This window comes from Bidens hawaiensis, unplaced genomic scaffold (genome assembly GCF_021521415.1).
Source record: "Bidens hawaiensis isolate Kalapana, Puna unplaced genomic scaffold, B.hawaiensis_p1.1 tig00022167_1, whole genome shotgun sequence".
Taxonomy (NCBI): Eukaryota; Viridiplantae; Streptophyta; class Magnoliopsida; order Asterales; family Asteraceae; genus Bidens; species Bidens hawaiensis.
In genome coordinates, this window is record NW_027493439.1 from 69017 (window position 1) to 96123 (window position 27107).

Genomic DNA, 27107 nt, shown 5'->3' on the forward strand with positions numbered 1-27107 from the left:
ACAGAAGAAGTTGTTAATTAATTAATTAGGGTTTTGATGAAGGAGACAGGTATTCAACGGCCGATCGTAGCAACAGTTACGTTCAGAAAGAGACAGACAGATAGGATTATAATATTATTAGTAATAACTATAACAATATTATTATTATTATTATTATTATTAAACTAATAATAATGGAAAATATCTAAAATGACCCTGAGTGATGAGGGAAATTTCAAAAGTGACCCTTCGATTCAATCTTCATGTATATATGTGTGAACCTTTATGTGGGCAAAAGAGAAATTACAACTAATTTTGACGTTATTTTATTATTCTCGTGAAATAATGTTAAAAAGTGACGTAAAGTTAATCAGGCATCATGTGGTGACGTTGATAGCCGAAAGACAAAGGTACATGCACCAGTCGGCGGTGTACCAATGAATGAGTGTTATGTGTCTTATGTCCAATGCTTGATGCAAAACTATTATCGAGCGGGGGTCTCACCGAAAGCAGCATCTCTATTCTCAAAAGGTAGAGGAAAGGTTGTCTACATATTATCTTCCTCAGACCCTATCATAGCCTTGTTATTGGTGGGTATACTGAGTATGATGATAATGATGACCCTTCGATTCCATCCGCATGCTTAAATTCTAGAGTAAACGATGAGATTCAAAGACCAATAAAAATTTGGCTGGTAGCTTGAAACTCTTTTCGTCGTGATGAAATTACTCTCAAACTCCTTATGATGAATAAGTTGATCTCAGAACTTTATTGTAAGTTACGATAAGTTTTAAGATCAGTTTATCGTGATAATGAGTTTGAGAGCAATTTAATTGTGACTATGAAGTTTTAAAGTTTTGCGTCGATTTTTTTATCTGATCTTTTGAATCTCATATTGAAGATAGAATTGGAATGGGCCATTTTATGAATTTTTTGTAAGAAGGTTATTTTTGGAATTTGCTCACCGGGGATATTTTTGGAATTTTTCTAACAATAATAATGCTAAAGAGAAGGTTAAACAAACTTGTTATAATAGCGTTGACAGCTTTGACAATAACAAACTAAAAAACTCAACTTATTAGACGCTTTTATTTTTTTTCAATATTTTAATGCACGTTTTTTGTTAAAGCTGTTGGACGTTTGGGCAAAGAATTATTCTTTGTGGAGGTTTATGAATATTTAATCTTGGTATATGTAAGGTAGTATTTAGATTTGTTAAGAGTATTAAAGGTTCGTTTTGTTTCTTAGGGTCAAGTCAAAAATAAGTGTAAGAAAAATGAGTCAAATTGTAAATACAACCGAATGGGGGGATCCTCTCGACAGGGATGGAGGCGGGTCGCCGGGAAAACAAAGGGGTTGGGACGATGATGTTGAAGGAAGAAAGGTGCTAGATTTGTTAAGAGTATTAAAGGTTCGTTTTGTTTCTTAGGGTCAAGTCAAAAATAAGTGTAAGAAAAATGAGTCAAATTGTAAATACAACCGAATGGGGGGATCCTCTCGACAGGGATGGAGGCGGGTCGCCGGGAAAACAAAGGGGTTGGGACGATGATGTTGAAGGAAGAAAGGTGCGATCGGTTAGAATCTTTGTTTCTAATTGGCCGGAAGATGGTAAATGTTAAAGAAAATATTAAATATATTATTCAGAACACTTTTAACCGCTTTGAGGATAGAAACTTATTGGATACCTTTTTATATATATATTATAATGCATGTTTTGTGTTAAGGTTTTGGACTTTTTGTAAGGAATTATTCTTAAGGAAGTTTATGAATGTGATGTAGCATTTAGATTTACGTCTTGATGTCCGGCTAGTCGAATTCTCAAAACTATCCATGTAAAATTGGTCGATCGAAAAGAGGACCCTTTTTTCAGTGAGTACTTTTTATATAACTTGCTCGCTATATGATAACAACTTTAAATTAAAATATTTGATGAAATTCCGAACCTTAAATTTTGATTTAACTTTAAAAGTTTTATTTTAAGGTCGTATAGTTAAGTTAGCAATTAAAATGAAAAAAAAGTTACTTCCTTTTTATCTTTTTCATTAATTAATAAGTCAGGACATCGCTGGTGAAGATTGTGATACTAGAAATTAAGATATGGCTTTCATCGTTTCACGTAACATGGTGTTCTTCGTGATGGTATTGAAAGGGTCGTCAACTCATCGGGTATCCAACGATCTCTCCTTGACAACCTTTAGTAGGTGTCTTTCGTGAAAATTATCTTTTCTAACTAATTTTATTATACTATTAGCATAATTATCTAACTTTCATTAAAAAAAAAGTTTTATACTCATTTATATATTTTTTAAAAACTGTGAAATTGTTTATTAAATTTAGAATGGATTGAGTTTAGTATAAATAATGTACAATATAAGATCTGTTTTATAATAAGAAATAAACTTGGCCAACGTGGATGAAAAATCGTTATCAAAACTTTGACAAGTCATGAATATAAACGTAGGCAGTGGTGTATATATGTACTATCTCCTTTAGCAATGCCTCAAAAGCAACTAAAGTGTAGTTTGTCGGCTATTGTAGATGCATATGCATAAATGTCAATTAACTTACCTTTGACCATTTACAAAGGAAAGTAATACAAAAGCTAAATAAAGCAAAGTACACTGCAAATCATATTTAGATTCTTTTTTTTCTTTTTTTAAACTTATTTAAAATAATACATTACTTGGTACCTCTTGGGTTCGACCTGGTTATGTAATTGGCACCCAACCAAACCATCCAAAGCGGTTAAAAGCTTCGAAAATAAGCATGGGCAAAGCTTCTCAGTCTTTTTTTGCTCAGTATTGTAAATTTACATGTTTTCGATCAAAAATTTATATACGTAGTGTAATTTTATCTGTTTTCGACTGAAAATTTGAGCACACCACCCTCCATTTATGAGCTTTTATATACGTATTTCCGTCGCCCCTCTCTACGTTTTCGCTCAAGCTTTGCAAGTGCTATTCTTTTAAATCTCTAGATGGGTTCTTTTTAATCATTGAAAAGGTTTGACTAAATCTATATTTATATTTTTTGTTTATTAAGTAGTGAATAAATATATTTTTAAGTTATATAATATAATAATTTTTTTTTCGTTTTTAGTATTAGGCTTTGGTAATATCACTTAGACCGAATGTTGCAAATTATAACTAAGGAGCACCCAGAATATCATGTCAGCGTCACATCATATTAACTCAGGTCTTGTCACCCCTCCACCTTTTAAGGCGTTACCTTCCCAATGCAATGTTTAACGCCCCTTGGCGCTAGAAAATCAGTAAAACACGGTTCTGAGTCGGATGGGATTGCAAATGCGACAATGATTTGGATTTTGAGACGATAGCACACAACATATAATCTTAACGCATTGGAATAGTTAGCCACATGCTATTATAATTACAAAGGTGTTAAAAACACCATTATACAACCTAGTGACCTACTCATACTTTTAAACAAATAAACCAAAACACATAAATAAAACTCAACAAAATTAGACAAAACCCTCGAAACCACCATTTCAACATTTATTAGATGAGAATCCAATGATCTCATTCACAAGATCATAACTAACACGAGTCCCTTGTTGTTGCACGTTCCCAATAATTGAAAGCGAAGACGACGTAGGAGCGAACGCAAAACAAAACGTCCCAGACGAGTCAACCGGTATCAGGTAATTCTTAGCTGGTAAATTTAGTATTTTACCGTTGGTAAAATGAAACGACACTGTTGGAACTTGAACACTCTTCCTTTTTGACAAATCGTAACAAGTGTCAAACAACGCCACTCCGGTAGCCATCGGTAGCTCCTTCGTCCCGTTGGTAAACGCGTCTCGTAGCGTGTTGTAAGCTTCAGTTTGTAACCGTGTGATTGCGGTACCAGAGTCCACGATAACACCAGCATTACCTATAAGTCAGAGTATAAGAACAGTTTTGCGTTAATTATGTAATTATTATCACGACTTAACACAAATATCTAACACAAAACTATTATATGCATAAAAATTGTAGGTGCGAGACCAGCCAAGCTTTCAAGCTCAAATCGAACCTCAAATAAAACTCCCTTGTATGGGAAGTTCGCTTAGGCTCGTCGAACCTTATTGACCCTTGTGTGTTTTAGAGTTTTAGCTTTTTTGAAGTTCTATGTATTAAAATTACATTACCCAACCGAGCTTTGACCCGTTTAAGGTACTACAAGACGTTGACATGAACTTAGACTTAGAATTTTTTCTCAAAATCTATAAAAAAAATAATAAAAAACATACATAAATTAACTATTAAAAGAGCCCGAAGAAAACGACTCAAGGGCCGAGCTAGAGTTTTAGAAAAAGAGCTCGAAAACAATACAAGTTTAAGGCTTGTTTGCACCCATATAGAGATGTTCAAACAGCTCATGGCTCACTCGATAAAAGCTTGAATAAAGCTAGCTAAAAAAACTTGATTTGAAACAACTTGAGCCAAGTCGTTTGCTCTGTTCGGCTCTCTGGCTCATTTAATTTCGAGCCAAGCTCGATCTTAGCCAAGCTACTTCGTTTAATTTCGAGCAAAGTTTGATTTGAAACAACTTGAGCCAAGCTCGAGCTGAGCCAAGCTACCTCATTTAATTTCGAGTTCAAGCTTGAACCCACGCTGACTCGACTCGTTTAACTTCAAGCTCGAGCCGAATCAAACTGTCTCATTTAATTCCGAGCTCAAGCTTGAACCCGCATTAGCTCGACTCATTTAAAAAGCCGGCACCTATAAAATTATTACTATGTAAATAATAGTTTTGTGTAAAATACTTTTAACTAAACATTTAACACAAAACTATTCAAATCATCAACCTACCGTCATCAGTCAATTTAAACGTTGCCGACGGAATATGCAACAGTCTACCCGCAACGCCAATCCCTCTCAACCCGACATAATAAAACGTGTCAACCTTATTATTCCTCAACAACGGAGCCGTAACCGCGTCCTTCGGGACCGGCAAATTAAACTCAAGAGTCGATACCGCGTCCGAATCCCTATCCACAAGGCAATACGAATACGAACTCGCATTTATCTGCGAAGGAAACGACAACAAACCACCTCCAAGACCAATTAACCCCGCAGCACCAACAAACAACCCTTCATTATTATGCCCACACCCAATCGCAACATTCTTAACCATATTCGACCTATCAAAAGTTATAGTTTCCGTTGCAAGGTCCCCCACGGTGTACGACCCGTCGCCATACGACACTTGGTATAAGCAAGTGTCGTTACGGCACTCGGACACGTCGAGTGCGTTACATTGATGCGTGTTACACTTGAGACTAGTGTATGTGGAGGACAAAGCTGGGTTGAAAATTGGGTCGGTTTGTTGGTAACAATCTGCACAAGGTTTACATTGTAACCAGTTGACGTCACTCCCCGTGTCAAGCACCATGTATGCTTGACTCGGTGGGTGGCCGATACCGACTCGGCAGAAGTACTCGCCGCTTCCTTGACTCGTTCCGGAAATAACGGGAACCGTTAAATCCTCAGCAAAAAGCTGAGTTTCCACCGGCTTGAGATCTGATTTTTTAACGCCGTTAACGGCTAGATCTAGCTTTGTTAAAATCGACTCGACTCGAGCTGAGTCACGAGCGAGTCTGGATAATGTTAATGACTCGTAGTCGTTGTGTGAGGATTTGTGTACGGACACACGAGAGTGGAGTTGGAATGAGAGAGGTGATGATGAAGAAGAAGTTGATGATGATGGTGACGTCAGCAATTGTGAGGTTAATGGTTTGGGAGAGTGTGAGAGGACGGTTGTGGTTTTGTGGATGGAGTCGGTGACGTGGAGCTCGGAAGTGGTTGGTAGGAGAGTACGGGAGTGGACCGAGGAGAGAGTGATAAGAAGAATGAAGAAGAAATGAAACTGAAACACTGATTTTGCCATTGGAGAGTGAGGTGAGGTGAGGTGTGGTGAAGAAGATAGAGATAGGATACATAGAGAGATGATTATAATATTAAAAAGAAATGGATTTAAAGTGTTATTGACACATATTGCCGTTGCATGTTTTGATTAGATAAATAAAATTAAAAGCTATTAATTTCTTTGTGTTGGTCAAAACAAATTTTTGCGCGATTATCGATTTGTTAGTAGTTAAACATGGAGTCATTTATAACGTGGTGTAGACAATGCATTGATTGTAAGTTTGTTTTTCTTTGATCATGCGTAGTCATAACTATTTACCTTCAGGCATTATGCGTCACGTGACGCCCAGTCAGAGTTATGGTTTTTTGTAAAAAGAGGGTGCAGTCATAACTTTCTACCCTTAGACGTTATGTGTCACGTGGCGTCCAGTCACTTTTATTTTTATTGCTTCACAATTTAATATTTTTATTATTTTTACAATGAATATTGGTAGAATGGATATTTGATATAATAATAATAATAATCTCTTTTTGTGTATGGATCTCTCTATCTAACTCCATCTTCTCAGTAACTCACTCACCCACCCACCACCACCATAACAATAAACCAATCATGACATAAACCATCACCACCATCATAACTCACCCACCACCACCGATCATAAAAATAAACCGGATCTATAACTCCTTCTTCTCCGTTCTGTACCTCCAACCCACTCACCAAATCATCTGATACCTTCAGCGGAGACAACCAACTCTCAAAACGATTATGTAGAAAACGGTCAGATTTGTTGATATGCGTGTCATTCTTGCGTTTTGTAGAAAACGCCGGGGAAAAAAATTACAAAACGCAGGGGGCGGTGTACCCCCCGCGTTATCCTCCAAAACGTCGGTGGCAAAGTTGCCACTACGAACGGTCTTAATTATCAATTATCGGTGGCTTAATGAAGAAAGATTTGAAATTTTATGATCGTTAGTTCGATCATGAGATTGAGCGTCTGAATTTTACAACCATGGGGCCTTCAAGTGGGTGGGTTTTCTCTTGAACTGGAGATAAGTTAGAAGCGCTTAAGGGTTCCGTACAGTTGGGTTGGGCTAGCCAGCGGTGAACTTTTGCCACTGGTCACCCGGTACAGAGTACCTAGGCATTCTATGTTTGTTTGAAAAAAATAAGCAGTTAAACATGGATGTAAATGAGAGTATGAGCTTGAGTAGGTTCGATCCCGGCTCGTTATGACTTACGAGAGCTTTAGCTTAGCTTGATTTGAGTTTTTTTTTAAACTCGATTTCGGCTCATGATTAAAATTTTTAAGTTTGGGTTCGACTTATCTATTATTGATTAATTAATATATATGCATTTTAATTACTTTTACAAATTTTAAACGAGCCAAAGTTCAGCTCAAGCTTAGATGTGCAAATAAATTAAAATACATATAAGCCTACAAGAGGTAAAAATAATACAAGAAGCTTGTAAGACTTAAAGTTTGAACTCGATAACTAATGAGATTTATTTGAGGTTCGGGTACATCTCGAGCTTGAAATTTAAAAGGTTCGGTTTGTATCAAGCTTTTTAACTATTTAAGCTAAAGTAGCTTGCGGAAAACTCAACTTGCACCTCTAGAAAAACCAGTTGGTTTGACACTTCTCTATATGTTGTTATTGATATGATTTTATGACACCTCCTATAAGTGTTAAAATGATGTATTCGTATTTTTTTGCTTATTAAACTAGAAGTTATGATATGTAGGAAAATAATTAGTAACACTAGTGGTTGTTAAAGAAAGTCATAATATTTAGGAGAGTAGGAAATAAAAATAATATTGGTGGGTGGAAATTAGTGGCATAAATCAAGGGAATAGATTGTAGAGTGCAGTTGAAGTTGTTGAATATTTTTCTCTTCTTTTAAAATAACTTTACTTTTGTACTTTCATAATACTTAAGGTAAGGCTGAGGGGTGTGGGGCGCTAACCTGGGCGCGTGAGCCTCTCCGCTCGTGCCCCCAGACGCTAACCCCACACCACCGGGGCGTGAACCGGGGCGCGAGCGCGAGCCCCCAGGCATGCGTGAGTGTGATCGCGGGAGAAGAGAGAGAAAAAGCCGGTGGGCCCGCCCAAAAGAGCCGTTGGAGCTCATTATTTTTTAAAAAAAAAACCTTAAAACCCTTATATAATATCCCAAACTCCTATATAATACCCCATTTCATCTATAAAATACCCCATTTCACCCATATCAATCACCACAACTTCAAGATATTGAAAGAGCTTTTGGAGCTATAAAAAAACAATATTATGTTCTGGCGAACCCGATACGTTATTGGACTCGGGAGAGGATAACGGACGTCGTTTACACGTGTCTGATCCTACACAACATGACGTTAGAAGACGAGGGCAAAGCTATCTGCCAAAACTACCAAGGTGACATTCCGCCACAACCGTCCACAATCAGTGATCAACAAAAACTTCATAACATAGCAAATATCAAGAGCCGTGAGATACACGGGGATCTTCGACATGAGTTGGTTGAACATTTGTGGGCGAGGCGACCCGATGATCTTGTATTAGATTAGTGTTATTATTAAGTATTATTGTTTGTTTAATTTTTAGTATGTTTTTTTTTTTGTAATTTGAATTTTAAAAAAAATGTGTGTTTTTTTAAATAATTTATGAGTTTTTTTAATAATACGTTTTTTTAATACATTTATAAAAAAATAAAAAAAAAAATCCGCTGGAGCCCCTGCTGGAGCCCCTCCACACCAGGGCCAGGGGCTCCAGCGGGGGCTCCAACACCCCCCTTATACAGTTTCTCTCTCTGCCACACGTCACAATATTATTGGCTGGAGCCCCCACTCGCGCCCCCGTTAGAGCCCCCCACACCCCTCAGTCTAATAGACTATGTTGGTTATATCAAGGATTTATCTATAAATTAATGAATTGATGTATGATTGTGAAGTGTGGTTTAGTCAAATGAAAGATTGTGTGAACCCGTTTATAGTAATTTAATATGCCTAGATAGATGTACGTGTTTAAATTTTTGAACTATTAAATATTGAACTTTTAACCTCATTTACGTTATTATCACTTAACACTCTATCAAAATTGGAATGACACGTATTTATATAACACGGTTTTGTATCTAATAACATATAAGGTTTTGTATCTAATAACATATAATGATACCATACAAATATGTATAAAATTACACGCCATTATACTAAACGATGCTACTTTTTAGTACTTTAGACTTCGCGTATGCCCCTCACATGAGAGTATTTTGTTCATACGTTAGTTTATACTGAAATCTTTAGTACTGCATTTTACAATCGAGTCTCAAATCCATGTGTTGTGATCATATTTAGTGTTTTGACTCTAACTTGTTCTTAAAACAAGACTAGTTGTTTGAAAGAGGTGTAAATGAAAAAAAAAGAAAACAATATATTTTTTCAAATGACTTCTCAACTTTATGCATTAATCAAGCAACACGATTCCAATATAAATTCTTACTTGTGAGCTACGTATCATTGCATGAAGATATGCTTTTTAATATATCAGCATTACACACTAAGCAATAACTGAAGGAGCAGTGTTCTAGCAGTACTCTGCTGACTTTCTCTAAAAGATGTCACTGGTTTAATTCTTGTCCATGACAAAATTTCATGCACGAGCTACGGGTTTTACATAGTGGGCATTCAGACGGTGCTTTCCTCTGGAACTGATGACCGGGCTTTGTTGATCGTTAAAAAAAGGCATTACTAAATAATTATTAAAATACAAATTACAAGGACGGAGTTCATAGAATATAAACATATTAATCGTTTGTTTAAGGTATATATTTTTTTTATTTTTGATTAAAATAAAGAGAGAAAATCTTCAATATAGTGCTTTTTATGCATTATTGGTAATATATTTGTCAATTTGTGAATTTGTTTTCTTCAAATTGACCTTTTTTTGTATTTTGTTTTCAATAACCTAGTAGGTTTAAAGCCCACCAACAATTGACATATGCATCAACCATGGGATTAGGTCAGTGACAACTTTTATAAGGATATTCATATTAGGTACGGTAAAAAAAATTGACACAATACAATGATGTTAACCGATACTAAGAGAAAAATAAATTTTACCAACTAATTTAACATGTGGTTGATTTTGACTAATAATAACTCGCAACGTGTTTACAACATATGATCTCGTATTGACCTCATAGGCATCTACGCATTCACTAATCCAAATTTTAAAGAATCAATAGATACGACTTTAGAACCTGAAACATATTTCATAACTTCAACGCAACCGAACTAGAGGGCTCATTGTTACTAAACAAATTCAAAGTGTTATTTGTTTTTCATGACGTTATTAGGACATGACTTATGATGAATTGATGATGGTGGTGATGGTGATAATAAACTTGGTAAGGAGTCTCATGGTAGTGAATTGATAAGTTATGATGACATGGGTGTTTGGGATAATGAAGATGGTTTTCTTCTCTAATGTGTGAAGGTGTTGATGGTTGGGTTTAGACATTATCATATTGTAATACTTTTAGAGCATACACTATATGAGGGTTGTTTTTTGGTGTTTTTACACGTCATCGGTTTTTTTTATTGTGGATAAGTTTATGGCACTCATTTTTAGAAGAAGTTCTTGGGTAAGAACTAGAAAAAATGAGATGGAGGTGGGCCCTTTTGCAAGAAGTGGAGTCGGGTGGGGGGGGGGGGTTTAGGTGTAAAATGTGGTAATTATTTTGTGTTTTTAAGATTCTTTATTGGGTGGGTTTTGGGATATGAGGGTTGTTTTGGGTGTTGTTACACGTCATTAGTTTTTATTTACTGTGGATAAGTTTTTTGGCACTCATTTTTAGAAGAAGTTCTTGGGTAAGAACTAGAAAAAATGAGATGGAGGTGGGCCCTTTTGCAAGTAGTGGAGTCGGGTGGGGGGTTTTTAGGTGTAAAATGTGGTAATTGTTTTGTGTTTTAAGATTTTTTATTGGGTGGGTTTTGGGTGTTTTTAAATAATGATGTTTTTATGACGTGACAGATGATTATGTATGTTTTTTTTTTGAAGTTCTTATTATGGATGCTCTTAATATCGTATCAAATTATTTTCTATAAATCAATTTATAGCGAAATAGAAGACAAATGGGCAACAAGTTGTGTCGCTAATCTTTTTTTTTATTAAAAAAACTAATTATTATGAAAACTACATTTATAAATATGGAGGTCAAAGTATTACTTACTACTCATGACCGGTTAGTCTCGACTTTGTAATTAACAAGATATACCCCATCCACCTTTAGGATCCTATACCTACTTTATTTTGATCACTTGCTTACTATCATGGGAAACATATATCAACCAACAACACAATGTAACAACACATGCATGTGTTATATTTAAATTGACAATAATAAGGGCCATGTGTGATATTTAAGTTATATGTAAGTGTTCTAAGTACTTCTAACTACTTTCTTCTCATCTCCACCAACCTTATTTACTAGTAAATATACTTATTAGTTATGTCATATCCTCATTGAATTTCAACCACAATGAATTGGTGTGTTTTTAACTTTTTTATCAGTTGTTTGTTAAGTATGCCTTCATGAACATTAGTGGTGGCTGGAGACATTATTCTAGTAATTGGCACCACAACTTTTTTCTTTCTCATGTGCACATGTATTGATTCTCAAGTCGGATGATAATCATATCTATGTATTGATTCTCAAGTCGGATGATAATCATATCTAGAACCCCATCCTATAGCGAGGCTGATTATCATTAACAATCACAAGAAGATTCATCAACGAGGTCTAATTGTGGAAGGGTTTCGTTTACGGGACAACTTGCATATGGAATTCCTTCTTAAAAAAAATAATAGGATTAAAAAAAGGTTTGTAACTACCCACATAGTTGATATAATCATTAATAATTACAAAAAATATCTTGAAACTATTCATGTGGGCATTTATTTATTTTCTTATGCTTCATTAATTGTTAAAAATGTGAATTTAAAACATGATGTTATTGACTTATTGTGTTCACATATTATACTTTATCATTGTTTGAAGCATTATGTAAGAAAAAAAGAACACAAAAGATTACATATGAGATTTGCGTTAGAGAATCAAGGTTAACTAACCTTCATCTTTTATGTAGCCCCCCCCCCCCCCCCCCCAAATTAAAAAAAAATACACAAATGTAATTATATGATTTCATGATGGAGCTACTTTTTTTTATCATATATCGTTCAGCGAATTAGCATCATATAATATACTAGTTTGAGCCCCGTGTATTACACGAGAAATTGATAAAAAAATTTAAATCTTGAACATTAATAAAAATAAAATCAACAACACAATTATCATATATTGCTGATAAAATTACAATTTATATTAAAAATATAGGAATTACTAAAGAAACATTACGCAAGTATTCACTAATAAGAAAAAATTTCCTTGTACACTACGTATGCGATTGTGTTGGTCAATATCTTCCTGTATTTCTTGATAAAGCGATGTATAGATGCCCGTGTGAAAACACAGGTTCTTTTAAGTACAAGTCAACCATAAATAATAAAACAAGATTATGTATTACATCTTAATCTTAAATCTTAAATATATATAAACGAAACCTTCTTAAATTCTCTCAAGTTACCAGATTGTTTTATTTGTAAATGAAAATTTCACATGCATTTAAATCAAATTCACTGGTATGGTTCTCACTAAACCCAAACATCCTTTTAAATGGGTTATAACATCTCATTATATTAAAATCTAATCTCATCAAATACTTGATATGAAAATCCTATAAAATAAGGATATACTAAAAATTAGTATCCAGTTTTTTTAAAGAATTTATTTATAATTAAGAAACAATTTTATTGTAAAAAAATGTGGGTAATGGATCTCACCAAACTCCTATAGCTTTTAAACCAGGTTATAACATCTCATTTATTTGTAAAACTATTTCATAATCAAATCCTAAGCATATTAATAACTTTATTACAATAAATAAAATTAAAATCTAAAAAAATATTAATATTAAAAATGAATAATATAAAAACAACCTCGTATTAAAGGGAATAAAAGCTATTTATTTATAATATATATAAACGAAACCTTTAAAAACTCTCTGGTTGCTCCCTATATTTTTCTTAAGCCACCAGATTGCATTATTTGTAAATGAAGGCTTCTCATGCATTTGACCCGAATTCACAGGTATGGTCTCAACAAACCTAGATAGTCCTTATATGGGTTATAACATTTCATTAAATTAAAAATTAAATCTCGCCAAATATTTGATATGAAAATTCTATAAAACAAGGATATATTGAGATTTAATATCCCATATGTTTTTAGAGAATTATGCAATTTGTCTCCCTGGTATATGGTCTGATTCTACAGGTTTGACACTGAAAATGATTTTGCGAAGTATAGACCATCGTGATAATTGGGCGGGTCAATCTGACTCATTCCGTTAAATATTTTCGTTTAAGTCCGTTTATTTGCAGGTTAAATATTTTCGTTTAAGTCCGTTTCGTCGTTTTTTAATGAAAAGTTTGTTAAAAAACAGCCCGTTTCGTCGTTTTTTAATGAAAAGTTTGTTAAAAAAACGAGCCGTTTCGTCGTTTTTTAATGGGTTTGTTAAATAACGGCCCGTTTCGTCGTTTTTTAATGAAAAGTTTGTTAAAAAACGAGCCGTTTCGTCGTTTTTTAATGAAAAGTTTGTTAAATAACGGCCCGTTCCGTCGTTTTTTAACGAAAAGTTTGTTAAAAACGACCAGTTTCGTTGTTTTTTAATGAAAAGTTTGTTAAAAAACGAGCCGTTTCGTCGTTTTTTAATAAAAAGTTTGTTAAATAACGGCCCATTTCGTCGTTTTTTAATGAAAAGTTTGTTAAATACGTTTATATATACAGCAACATATACAGTATATATATATGCAGCATATACATACATCATATGTATATATACAGCATATATATACAGCAGCATATATATACGGAGTATATATACACCATATATATACTATACGGCATACATGCATAACATATACACAACATACATATACAACACATTCTGGTACTAAATATATATTACATATTGTGTAGTTTTATTAAATGGTAGCTCAGTTCAACTGGTTTGTATGTTTGTTGTTAAATCGGGGGTCGGGGGTTCGAACCCCACCCAATAAACGAAATTTAGATATTTAGTTTTAGGTTTAATTAAAGACTCAGGGGTAAAAGGGTAGTTTCACCGTTTTTAGGTCAGTCAACTGACGGCAAGGAGTCAGATGGACCCGCCCAGTTATCACGATGGTCCATACTTCGCAAAATCATTTTCAGTGTCAAACCTGTAGAATCGGACCATATACCAGGGAGACAAATTGCAGAATTCTCATGTTTTTATAAAAAAATATTATTTACAATTAAGAAATATTATTATAGTAAAAAAATAAGCGAGTCACGGGTCTCACCAAACCCAAATTAGCTAAGAAAAGAACTTTATGATTCTAGCTTTCCAAAATAAACCAAAAGAACAAATTTATGAGAATGCAGTCAAATGTATATAATGACAATTTTTAAGGAAAAAAAATATTTTAATTGACTTTTAGTTTATATACTTGAAAATACTATAAGAAATAAAGCAATGTTTTGACCACTTCAATCCCATTTGACATGTTCTTTTCTATAACTAAATTGTTTCATTTTATTACTTAAATATAAACATAAAGTTAAAATATAAAAAGAAAAAAAATAATAAATAAATAAACATTAACACACTTGTTTTACATATATATATAAGAATAAAACTATTTTGGGGTGGATAATGATTCACATGGGATTTAAATAACAAAATGAGTTTAAAAGTTGTGAGGATGATTGAGAGAGTGACAAATGACACAAAATAATATTATTTTATAAAAGCAGTAGATTTTACGTCATGTAACAGATGAAATTTTGTCACATTTGTTAAACATGTTAGCTCGCTCATTGTATTTGCATACATCTTTCTAGAATATAAAATAAAACATAGAATAGATCAACAGAATCCATATTTTCGTTGACTACCATTATTTTATAAAATGTTCTTTGGTATGTTGGAATAGGTTTTTTACAAGGATTTACCTTTTTAATACAAGTAGTGACCATTCGAGGCTTACTATTAATTTATTATTGTTAATAAATTTTAGGGGTGTTAAAGAAATCCGAAAACCCAAAATCCGAACTGAAACCGAAACCCAAATAAACTGATCCGAATTCTTATTCGGATATTCGGATTGAATCAATCCGAATATCTGAATAACTAATTCGGATTCGGATCGGATATGGAATTTTAAAAAATTCGGATTATTTGGATATCCGTTTAAACCTGAATAAAAAGCATGTTTTTAGTGGTATTTTCCGGTTTGGTGTATTTATTAGACTATTATTTGAAGTTTAAACTTTGTGTTACGAGTAATTCGTATTTTCCGGTTTGTATGTTTATTTTGATTATAAAATTAAATGTTAAGAACAAAAAAATAGGAAAATTTTTAAGTTTATTTCGGATTATTCAGATAATTTCGGATTATTCGGATATCATCCGAATCCGATCCGAATTGAATTCGGATCAGATAGAAATATTCCTAATTCGGATCAGATCGGATTTCGGATAGGGTCCAAAAATTTTCAAATCCGAATAACCCAAACCAAATAACCCGAATAATCCGTTATCCGATCCGATGAACACCCCTAATAAATTCAATCTAATGAGGGTTGGTGTTTTAAAAATAAATGCAAAATGTCATTTGAAGCCAATGATAATACTTGGGTTTTCTAACTAGTAATTGTTATATCTATCAATTTAAATTACATGTGAAAAAAACCTAAATCGAGAATCGGACAAAAAAAATCAGAATTTTTTATATCGGGTTTTTACTACCCGAACCCTTACCCGACACTATTCATAGGGTACAGACATATTATACATTTCGGTAATAAAACTTGTACCCGAACCCAATTTATATCTTGTAATACCCGAAAATAAGAACTGGTTCCATACCGAACTGACTATTAGAAAAACATTATTTGCGCAACTCTACATATAAATTAACCTTAAACTAAAGTAAAACGACCAACCCTAAACTCGATCGTTATTAGCGGGTCAAATTATTCTACAAATAGCAGCAAAAACGAGAATGATTTCTAGCCACAAAAGAAACATCTAGAAAAATAATGAAAAACTAACAAACAAATCATAACTCAAAATTTAATAAAAAAATGAAAAATCTAAAAACGCAAAAATGTTTCCACCGTCTTCTTCGTTCTAAAAAAAACCTCGAAAAAGACATAACTTTGAGGAAAAAACATCATTGTTTCTTTTTATTTATCATTATGTTTGTATGTATTTTCGTCATTAATTATGTGTTTTTTCCTTGATATTGTGTTTTTTTCTTAATACTGTGTTGTATTTTGTTCGGCATTGCGTTAACTTTTGCGACCTATTGTGTCTTTTTTTATTTATCATTGTGTTGTTTGTTCATTTTCGACATTGTGTCTTTTCGTCATTTTTTTGAACAGGAATGATGGGGAACATTTTGGTTTTTTTAAATATTTTTGTTTTTTATTTATATTTTAAATTATAATTTTTTTATTATTTCTTTCAAATTTCTCACTGAAAGGTTTTTTTTATACGATCACATATTTCTCGCACCTCTTATTTTGGTTGGAAAGTTGTATTTTAAGTTTTTAACTTTACCAAATCGCTTGAAAGTAAAGACGAAAAGGCGATTAAATTAATTACACAAATTCAAATCGCTTGCTGCCTTCAACTCCACTCCAAGCCCTAGACCACAGGTACGTAATTCTTCATATTATTATTATTATTATTATTATTCAGCTATTGTACTACTTAATTATGACTTGGTTTAATGATCAAGTAACAGTGTTTGTTATAAACATCTATTCATTTTAAGACTGATAATTTTCCCTTGCCGGTGCAAACGAGCTGTGCCCGAGCCCGTTTAGAATATATTTCTAAAGCCCGGCTCGGCTCGTGAGTATTTTTTCAAGATTGAGCTCAGCTTGTTTACTATTTATTGTAATAGTTTTCTTATATATTTATGATTATTGTAATATTTTCTATATATATATATATATATTTAGAACTACGAATTTCTTGTGTGTTAAGCTGGCAAGCTGCACTCTCTAATATGGAGGGTCCCGTTGTCACTCTGGCCCATACTATTGTCTTAACCGGGCCCACGATGGCTTCTGAGTTTGGCTTGGGCGTTCCCGCGGGAAACCATACCGCCGACTGCTACTTGACGGTCGTTGTGCCACCATAAACATAATATATATAATATTTCGTTATTCTTTTATAACATTATATATATATTAATTAATAATATATATATATATATTATATTAAAAGAATTATATAAATGCCATGCTCGTTTATGCTCGCAAGCCAGCTCGATAAGTGAAGCTCAGGCTAGTTTATTAAACGGGGTTACTTTTAGGCTCGAGCTCGGGCTTGGGCTTGTTCAAGCTCGGCTCGATGAAGCTTTTTCACGAGCCGATCTCGAGTAGTTTGTGAGCCGCTCGACTCGTTTTCACACCTTGCTCTAATGTCTGATTTGAGAGTAGTCATATCAAGTGTGTGTATAATCAAACATGTTGTTATTATTATTATTATTATTATTATTACTATTACTATTATCAGGTATGAAATTTAGGATTATAGTGTTTGATTTTGGTTTTGTGTTCTTCGTTGCAGCGTAAGGATATAATCAGCAACATTCCTCAAAACATAATTGATCATATTTTAACGCTTATGCCGATCCAATATGCATTGAGAACGAGCGTTTTGTCAAAGAAATGGCGGTATAGTTGGCGGAGCATGCCTAAACTTCTATTTACAGCGGATATGGTTAAAGTACCTTTTAACTGCGAAGACGAGTTGAAGAAGTGTAAGCTTGTCAATGCCATCTTCCATGTTTTGTTATTACACAACGGTCCAACAATAGTAGAGTTTGGCTTTGCGGTTGACGAACTTGGAATGGTTTCGGAATTAGACCAGATAATCTATCATCTTTCAAGGGGTAATAATCTGAAGGAACTGTCGGTTTTTATTCATGATAGCTTATACAAGCTTCCCGTTTCGTTCTTTTCATTGAAAGGAATAGAGCGTATAAACCTCATTAATTGTGTTTTTGAACCACCATTGACATTTAACGGATTTAGTCGGCTTAAAAGCTTGACTTTTTGGAATGTTGAGGCATCTGCTCAAATGCTCTTGAAGTCCCCATTGCTTGAGCATATCAGTTTGGTAAGCAACAATTTATGACGTTCTTTCAGTGAATGATGATGTTGTTTAGGCCTGTAAACGAACCGAACGTTCGTTTATGTTCATTTATCTAATAAACGAACGAACATGAACACATGTTTCGTTCTTTCATTTATGTCCGTGAACGTTGTTCGTTTATGTTTGTTTATTTATGTCTGATTATTTATGTTCGTTTACATATTAATAGCAAGGTTGCAAAAGTCGCTAGGAGGACCCTAGGCGGCCGACTAGGGAGTTGGGTGTACTCAGAGTACTCGGGGAGTACTCGGACATGGTAAATATAAAGAAAATTAGTTTTTGGATATTATATATATATGTCGAATATCATAAATTTACTAATATATATAACAAAATAGGTAAAGATCAATATAAATAAGAGATATACATTTTTAAATAATAAATTATTCTAAAAATTGTTAGCCATAAATTAGAAAAATGATATTTATTCTTTAATATTAAAGAAATACGAGTTATATTTTATTTTTTTTAAGCCAAAATCGTCCCAAGTTCACCGACTATATGCGATTCTGACTAAGGTTGACCACCTTTAATCAATTCTTAGTAACTAGGCGGAATTAAAGAAACTCGTCTCGGCGACATACCTTGTAGCGAGTACTAGGGGAGTACTCGTCCTTGGAAACCTAATTTTACAACATTGATTAATATAAAATAATTAAATATTATTTTGAAGTATTTGTTCATTTGTATTCATTTAAGTGTGTTCATTTATGTTCGTTTATGTTTGTTTCTATTCAATTATATTTGTTTATATGTTGTGAACTGATATTTCACAACTAGAACCAGTAAATATAATTGTTATTGAATTAACCAAATCTCTGTTGTCTTAATCGAAAGATTACAAGATAGGAAAATTCAAAACAAACTGATAATGAATTAGGAGGATGGGGGAACAGATCATAGTCCATAGAGTATGGGATGAGAAGAAGAAGCCAACATTCTAACAATATTCATTCATGCCATATTCCTTTACTTTCTTCGCTTATATCCGTTCACTTTGATGGCGTACTGGACCGGGCTCGTTAGTTGGGCCTATTTCCGTTTCTTGACTTGGGCTGCCAATTGGGCTTGGATTAAGATTCATAACATTATATATGTTCATTTTTGTTTTGTTTATCTTTGTTTAGTTATGTTCGTTTATGTTCTTTGTTTCGAAGTTAAACAAACGAACACGAGCATATTCATTTTTTCAATAAACAATCACAAACACAAAATCGATTAAGTGTTTGTGTTTGTTCGGTTCGTTTACAGGACTAATGTTATTACATATAACGGTATTTTAATGCAGTACTACGATCGTTCAGAAACCAATCATACAACAGGTGGAAACGAGTTTACATTTGTTGATCTTTTACAGTGCGTGCCATTGGTTCAGTCACTGGAAATCTCAGAGTATTATATGGAGGTAAATTCTACTTTAAAGATTAATTACATCTAACTTAAGAATATTGTGGTTAGCTAATTTTGGCTTTCGTATTTGGTTAAAGTCCTTGTGTGCAGGTGGCATGCCACATAAGCTTCCTACTTCACTAGCCCATCTCAGATGTCTCTATTTGGATATGTGCATAACCAATCCGAATGCGATACAATTTATCCTGTGTATTCTCCGGAGCGCCCCTATGTTGGAGAGATGTTTATTTGAGGTTAATAGTTTTGTGGTAGCTAGGCATGTTCGTGTTCGTTAATCTAACTTTAAATGAACACATATTTTGTGTTCGTGTTCGTTTATTTAAAAAAATGAACATGTTCGTGTTCGTTTATTTAAAATCTAAATGAACAGTTCATGAATGTAAATGAACACACACAAACATAAACGAACATAAATGAACAAATATAAAACCATTAAGTAGATGACTTTTCTTCTACATAATATTTAATTATTTTCTATTAATATGTAAACGCACATAAACGAACATAAATAAACGGGCGTAAATGAACATAAATGAACGAACGAAACATTTGTTCATGTTCGTTCGTTTAATTAAACAAACACAAATTTTTGTTCATGTTCGTTTGTTTATTAAATAAACGAACATAAACGGACTTCCCGCCGAATCTCCGGTTCGTTTACAGGCCTAGTGGTAGCTGTTCTTTATTCTTTTATTGATATTTCTAACATGTTTTCTAATTAGATACTTGATCATGAGAAGTTGCTTGCTCAACAAAATTCCGCCAACTTTCATGATCCCGAAGTCTGCTCAGATCTTAACTTGGATCATCTCGAGATAGTGGTGATAAAAATGTTTTGTAGTCACACCTCTCTCGTGATGGAATTTGTGAAACTCATCGTGGCTAAGTCACCTGTGCTAAAGAAGGTTCGAATTGAGCTTATTGAAAATGTTTCTGTTGATGAAGAAGTGGAGATGCTTAGAGACATGCTACTACTCTCATTTCCGCGGGCATCACCTTATGCTAAATTAATCATTAAACGCCCCTAATGTTGGTTATTATTGCTTGTTGAAGATACTTAGTTTTTCTTGGTTAAGATTAAGGATTGTTATCACTGAATGCTTTTATCGGACTATTTTGATGATTTCGTTTTGTGTTATTTATGAAATATCCGTTTATGCTCTGTAGCGAGTCTGAAGCTTTCATTTAAAGTAAATCTAGTTGATATTTATATTTGATACAGTTTCAACTAGTAATCAAATGGCTCAAGAATATAATGATTTCATTCAAACGATTTGGTTGACAAGTTTAAAGCTTACAAATTCTTTATTTAAAAACAATCAACTGAACTAACCAAAACAATAAAAATAAACATTTGAGTCGAGTTGATTTAATGGGCCGGATGCTTTGCATCAGTATTAGATTTTAATTATAATTGCAGCCTTAATTTTCTATGCTTGTTATTTATATTTTAGCCTTGCAAGAAAGTGACAAGCGAGCCCGACAAAACCCAACCTGACTTAGTTTCATCACATATCGGTTTTGACCAACTTTGTCTGAACCTGACCTGCTTTGGCTCAAAAACCCGATTTATGCTGAATTTAGAAATTGACACATTAAGACTATTCCCATTGGGAAGGTTTTGCCGTTTTGGTCGTACGCTGAACATTTGGTTCATTTACAACCCTAGACATATGCGTCAACAACATTTATCAACTAAGGATATTATGTAAGAGAAAACTTGACAATCATAACTAACCCTGTTCTGAATAACTATGTTATAAACTAGTTCAGAATAACTACTTCATTCTCTTGTCTTAATGATCTTTCCACCAACGTTATTTACTCGTAACAACCTACGAGGCATCCTATCTTAAGGAGCCTAGATATCCTTTATTGGTTCCCTCATATCCTTATTCAATTTCAACAACAATGACGATGTATGGGTGTGTTGTTTGCCTTTATGAACAGTAACGGTGGTTGAAGACGTTATTCTAGTGATTTGCACCATCAGCGCACGACATTCTTTTTAACTATTCATACCTCATTATGACACAACTGTTATTCATACATAAGGCTGAGGGGTGTGGGGCGTGAGAAAGGGCGCAAGAGGACAACCACTCGCGCCCCGGGGCGCGAGCACCACACCACCGAGGCGCGAGAGGGGCGCGAGAGGGGCGCGAGCGCGGAAAAAGAGGCAGGCGCCAGGGGGTTCGCGGGACAGGTTGAGCGTGAGGGGCATGGGGAGTGGTGAAAATAGCCGTTTGAAAGATAAAATGAGCCGTTGGCTCTTAATTTTTTAAAAAAAAAAAATTTTTCTACTACTATATATTACCCATTTTATACAACACTTTAACACAACTTCAAAAAACACCAAACTTACCCATTTCTTTATACAACACTTCCTATATATTACCCATTTCTTTCAAACTTTTTTAAAAAAACCTTTACAAAATCCTATATAATACCCCTAAATCAACCCATTTTTACCATATCAAACACAACTTCAATCTCCAAACAACCCATCGTCCCATTTTTTTTTTAAAAATAATGTCGTCGTACTCGTCTGATTCCGACTCCTCCGAAGAGGATGATTTGCTTCTTCATGTAGGGGGAGTTTTGACCGCAGCCGTGGTAAATCTCTTGCAAAATCAAGCCCATCAACCCCGACTCCCGAGGGTTAGAGCACCACCTCGTGATCGTGATCGATCGGGTGCTAACGATACTTTGATGATGCATTATTTAGCCCTCAACCGGTATACGCGGAGTCGGATTTTCGAACTCGTTTTCGAATGAGCAGGCAATTGTTCACGCGTATAGCGAGTGATTTAGAGGCACGGTATCCCTTTTTCCAACAAAGGGAGGATGCTAGGGGTCTTCCCGGTTTTACCCCTCTTCAAAAATGCACGGCTGCTATCCGTCAACTAGCGTACGGCATCTCGTCGGACGCTTTGGACGAGTATTTACAGATGTCGAAAAGGGTTGCACGTGAATCCCTTCATTTTTTCTGCCAAGGTAAAAAACATTAATTTTACTTTTTATTAAATATTTATTAAATTTTTTAATATATATTGTACGTAGGAGTCATATCGACTTACGCTCGGAGATATCTGCGTAAACCTACAACGTATGACATCCAACGCATATATGAGGTGCACGAGGAAAAACATGGTTTTCCTGGGATGCTAGGTAGCATCGATTGTACGCATGTTGGATGGGCTATGTGTCCAACGGCCTGGCGAGGTCAGTTCCACCGTGGTGATCATGAAGGGCCGACCCTCATACTTGAGGCGGCGGTGTCACAGGATCTTTGGTTTTGGCATGCTTTTTTTTGGTGTTGCTGGGTCAAATAACGACCTTAATGTTATCGATCAGTCACATTTGATCAACGACCTTATCGACGGGGTTGAACCACCTCAATCTTTTGTTGCAAATGAAGAACTCTTCAAGTACGGGTACTATCTGGTCGATGGTATTTACAACGAATGGGCTGTGTTAGTTCAAGCTTTTACAGATCCAGTCGCCGACAAACGGAAGTATTTTACGAAGAAGCAAGAGTCTGCTAGAAAAGATATTGAAAGAGCTTTTGGAGCTATAAAAAAACAATATTATGTTCTGGCGAACCCGATACGTTATTGGACTCGGGAGAGGATAATGGACGTCGTCTACACGTGTCTTATCCTACACAACATGACGTTAGAAGACGAGGGCAAAGCTATATGCCAAAACTACCAAGGTGACATTCCGCCACAACCGTCCACAATCAGTGATCAACAAAAACTTCATAACATAGCAAATATCAAGAGCCGTGAGATACACGGGGATCTTCGACATGAGTTTGTTGAACATTTGTGGGCGACGCGACCAGAGGATCTTGTATTAGATTAGTTTTATTATTAAATATTATTGTTTGTTTAATTTTTAGTATGTTTTTTTTATTATATGAATTTTCAAAAAAATGTGTGTTTTTTTAAATAATTTCTTGTTTTTTTAATAATACGTTTTTTTAATACATTTATAAAAAAATAAAAAAATAAACCGCTCGCGCCCCCTCTCGCGCCCCTCCACACCATGGCCCGGGGCGCTATCACCACTACCAACACCCATCTTATCAAGTTTCTCTCTCTGCCACACGTCACAATATTATTGGCTGGCGCCCCCACTCACGCCCCCTCTCGCGCCCCCCACACCCCTCAGCCTAATGTGATTGCAATATATAATTATACAACTTAATTCCAACTTATTATTGAATATATAATCATTAACAAGTACAAAAATATCTTGAAACCATCCATGTGGGTATTTATTTATTTTCTCAAAAAATCAGGAATAATATTGATATTATAACAGGCCACTAGCAACATACAATAGAAACATTAATATTTGTCACTCATATTTCAAGAAAATATGTAATTGTCACTATATCTTTAAAAGAGCATATTTTTCACTTATATTTCAAGAAAACATGTATTTTTTATTTTTATTATTATACGTGTGACTTTTATATACTTTCATTAATTGTTAAAAAGTGTGAATTTAAAACATGATGCTATTGTGTTCACATATAATACTAATACTTTTACCATTGTTTGAAGCATTATGTAAGAAAAAAGAATACAAAAGACTACATGTGAGATTTGTGTTAGAGAATCAAGGTTAACTAACCTTAATCTTTCTTGTAGATAAAGAACCCCCCCCCCCCTTTTTTCCTCCTCCCTCTTAAAATGTAATCAAGTTAATTAAAGCCTATCATATCTTAATACTGGCTACTAAAATATGATTTCATGACGGGCCTACTTTTTTTTTATCATATGTCATTCAGCGAACGAGCATCATATATTTTACGTTATGTAACACATAAAATTTTGACACTTTTGTTAAATATGTCAGCTCACTCATTGTATCTGGAGTAAACAACGGTTTTTGCTCTTGTGGTTTGTCTAAATCTGCAGTTTTACTCCAATAGTTTCATATTTGCGATTGTTGTCCTTGTAGTTTCGTCTTACTTGCAATTAAACCCGACCCCACTAGCCCCGTTAAGTTTGGTCGTTAAAACCATCAGCGTACCCCTCAAGTAGGGGGTGGTTTTGTCCTTTTTTTCAAATACACCCCAACCCATCACGTGAGGGAGCTTGCGAATTAGGACTAAGGATTATTTGGGAGGAAAAAAGATAAAACTGCCCCTCACGTGAGGGGTACGCTGATGAGTTTAACGACAAAGCTTCACGGGGTTAGTGCAGTCGGTGATAACTGCAAGTGAAATGAAACCACATAGACGAAAATAACAAATTTGAAACTATAGGACTAAAACTACAAATTTAGACAAGACAAAAACCATAGTTTACTCTTGTATCTGTATACATGTTTCTTGAATATAAAACATAGAATAGATCAATAGAATCCACATTTTCATTGAGACACAAAACAAATCCTATTAATGTTCTTAAAGAGGACAAATAAAAGGATCTTTAAAAACCAATAATAAAATTTTCATTTTCTGGTCTTTTTTTTTGAACGATTTTCATTTTCTGGTCTTAAGCACACAATTTATTTATTTATTTTTTCATGCTTCTAAGGCGTTACATTTGATGTTAAAGATGTATTTTGCTACAATAATATATATTAAGTATAGTAATAATAGTAATATAATAATAATATTATGTCAGTCTTAGATAAGTGCTTCACCAGATTCTAACTGTTTAATAACACTGCTACCATTCAATATACATTAGCCATCATTTGCTGCGGCTTAATCATCTTTATAGAATTAACATAGTCAATTCACTCAATCATGAGTTTATCACTTGTTCAAGTAAGTTTATTTGTTTGTTTAATTTTTAAGCACTTTCATGCGATTAAAGAGTGTCTTTATGTGGGGTTGGTCGGTTTTACTTTTATTTTTTGTGGAGTTGAATTCTTTTTAGTGTTCATATTGCTAGTCGGGGTTTCGTTTTAATAAAAATTTAGCCGTTAAAAATAATTTGTTTGTTGAATATGATATGATTTGTTGTTATTTGTTTTATTTTGATGTGATGCATATTTGATGAAACTAGGGGTTCAGCAAATCGCTAGCGATGACGGTGCTCTCTGAAATCAGTGATAAAACGTTCTTCGCAGCTGCAGTGAGTTTGTTGTTTGTTTGTTACTACTTTCTTGTTATTTTGTTTGATTGTATATATTTGACTTGTTTCAGTATTATGGTTATGTTGTTTCTTTGATGAGGTTATGAGTCAACTAGGCTCGAGTTCGGCTCATTTAAAGCTTTAGGCCTATGGGTGTGTGCAATTCGGTTTGGGTTGGTTTTGGACTAAAACAAAACTAAAAACTGAAATGTCGGTTTTTGAATATTTGACAAAATGTTCGGTTTCGGTTTGGTTTCTTTCCGTTTTGCCATTTGAGTTTGAAAATGTTGGGCCGAAAAAAGAATTGGCCGAAAATAATGAATTTGGGCGTAAATCATTTTGTTAATTAAAACTAATTGATTATTTTATATTCAGGCTAAAATATTTGAGATACAAATTCCTGTAAGTTAATTAAAATCAATCAAATCAATCAATCATACCCAGTGTAGTCCCACCACCAGCAAAGCTATAAGTAGGGTCTGGGGAGGGTGGGATGTAGGCACACCGTACCTCTATCCAAAGGGATAAAGAGGTGGTTTCCAGAGAGACGCTCAGCTCTAAAGTACATATGTATGAAGCAATACAGATAAATCAAAGTTCAACAGTAATATAAACATTAATAATAGTAATAATAATAATAATAATAATAATAATAATATATGTAAAGAAAATATCATTATGGTGTGTGACAAAAAAGGAAAATAGAAGCCCTAGGGTAATCGTTTATCTCTAAAAATCCTTAACTTTAATTCTACTTCTCCAAGAATTCCTATCCTCAACCATGTCCTCGGAGAGGTTTAGGTCTATCAATTCATGCCTAATCCTTTCGTCCCAAGTCAATTTAGGCCGTCCTCTACCCCTCTTCCCCTCTATATTAATATTTTCTACGGTTCTAACAGGACTCGTCGTCTGTCTTCTCTTCACATGTCCAAACCATCTCAATCTCCACTCTCTTATCTTGTCTGCTATGTTCGCTACCCCTAATCTCTCCCGAAACACAACGTTTTTTAATCGGTCTAACCTTGTGTGTCCACACATCCAACGTAGCATTCTTATTTCTGCTACCTCCATCTTTCGCACTTGTGCCTTCTTGATGGCCCAACACTCTGTTCCATATAGCATTGCAGGTCTAACTGCAACCCTATAAAATTATCCCTTTAGTTTAGATGGTTTGGACATGTGAATTTACTTAAAATAGAAAATAAAAAATGAAAATCTATAAATTCAGTTCGGTTCGGTTTTCAGTACATGCAAAACCAAAACCAAACCGAAACATATGTTCGGTTTTTACAATAACATAAAAAAAACCCATCGTGTTTTGTTTCAAGTTTTTTAGTTTTTAGGTTTTGGATCGGTTTTTTGGTTTCATGCACACCCTTAGGCCTCTAGCTCGGCTCGTGAGTCGTT

At 34.3% G+C, this 27107-nt stretch overlaps 2 protein-coding genes across 2 annotated transcripts; one reads left to right on the plus strand and one right to left on the minus strand.

The window, feature by feature from the left end:
* Positions 1-3364: 3364 nt before the first annotated feature.
* On the minus strand, positions 3365-5879 carry LOC143564859 (protein ASPARTIC PROTEASE IN GUARD CELL 1). Its single transcript, XM_077052004.1, has 2 exons — positions 4797-5879; positions 3365-3876 (listed from the first exon to the last, which is right to left on the minus strand). Exons 1-2 carry the CDS (start codon positions 5872-5874, stop codon positions 3491-3493), a joined length of 1464 nt encoding a protein of 487 aa, XP_076908119.1. The 5' UTR covers positions 5875-5879; the 3' UTR covers positions 3365-3490.
* An 11458-nt stretch (positions 5880-17337) lies between these two features.
* On the plus strand, positions 17338-20753 carry LOC143564848 (F-box/FBD/LRR-repeat protein At1g13570-like). Its single transcript, XM_077051995.1, has 4 exons — positions 17338-18153; positions 19478-19594; positions 19677-19832; positions 20322-20753. Exons 1-4 carry the CDS (start codon positions 17659-17661, stop codon positions 20625-20627), a joined length of 1074 nt encoding a protein of 357 aa, XP_076908110.1. The 5' UTR covers positions 17338-17658; the 3' UTR covers positions 20628-20753.
* Positions 20754-27107: the final 6354 nt, after the last annotated feature.

What these genes read in the sequence shown, in the direction of transcription:
- LOC143564859 (XM_077052004.1), bottom strand. Translation starts at nt 5,874, where the DNA reads ATGGCAAAATCAGTGTTTCAGTTTCATTTCTTCTTCATTCTTCTTATC. An exon ending in GTTTAAATTGACTGATGACG is followed by an intron (nt 3,877 to 4,796) that starts GTAGGTTGATGA and finishes TCTGACTTATAG; the next exon opens with GTAATGCTGGTGTTATCGTG.
- LOC143564848 (XM_077051995.1), top strand. Translation starts at nt 17,659, where the DNA reads ATGCCGATCCAATATGCATTGAGAACGAGCGTTTTGTCAAAGAAATGG. An exon ending in TGCTTGAGCATATCAGTTTG is followed by an intron (nt 18,154 to 19,477) that starts GTAAGCAACAAT and finishes ATTTTAATGCAG; the next exon opens with TACTACGATCGTTCAGAAAC. An exon ending in TCTCAGAGTATTATATGGAG is followed by an intron (nt 19,595 to 19,676) that starts GTAAATTCTACT and finishes ATTTGGTTAAAG; the next exon opens with TCCTTGTGTGCAGGTGGCAT.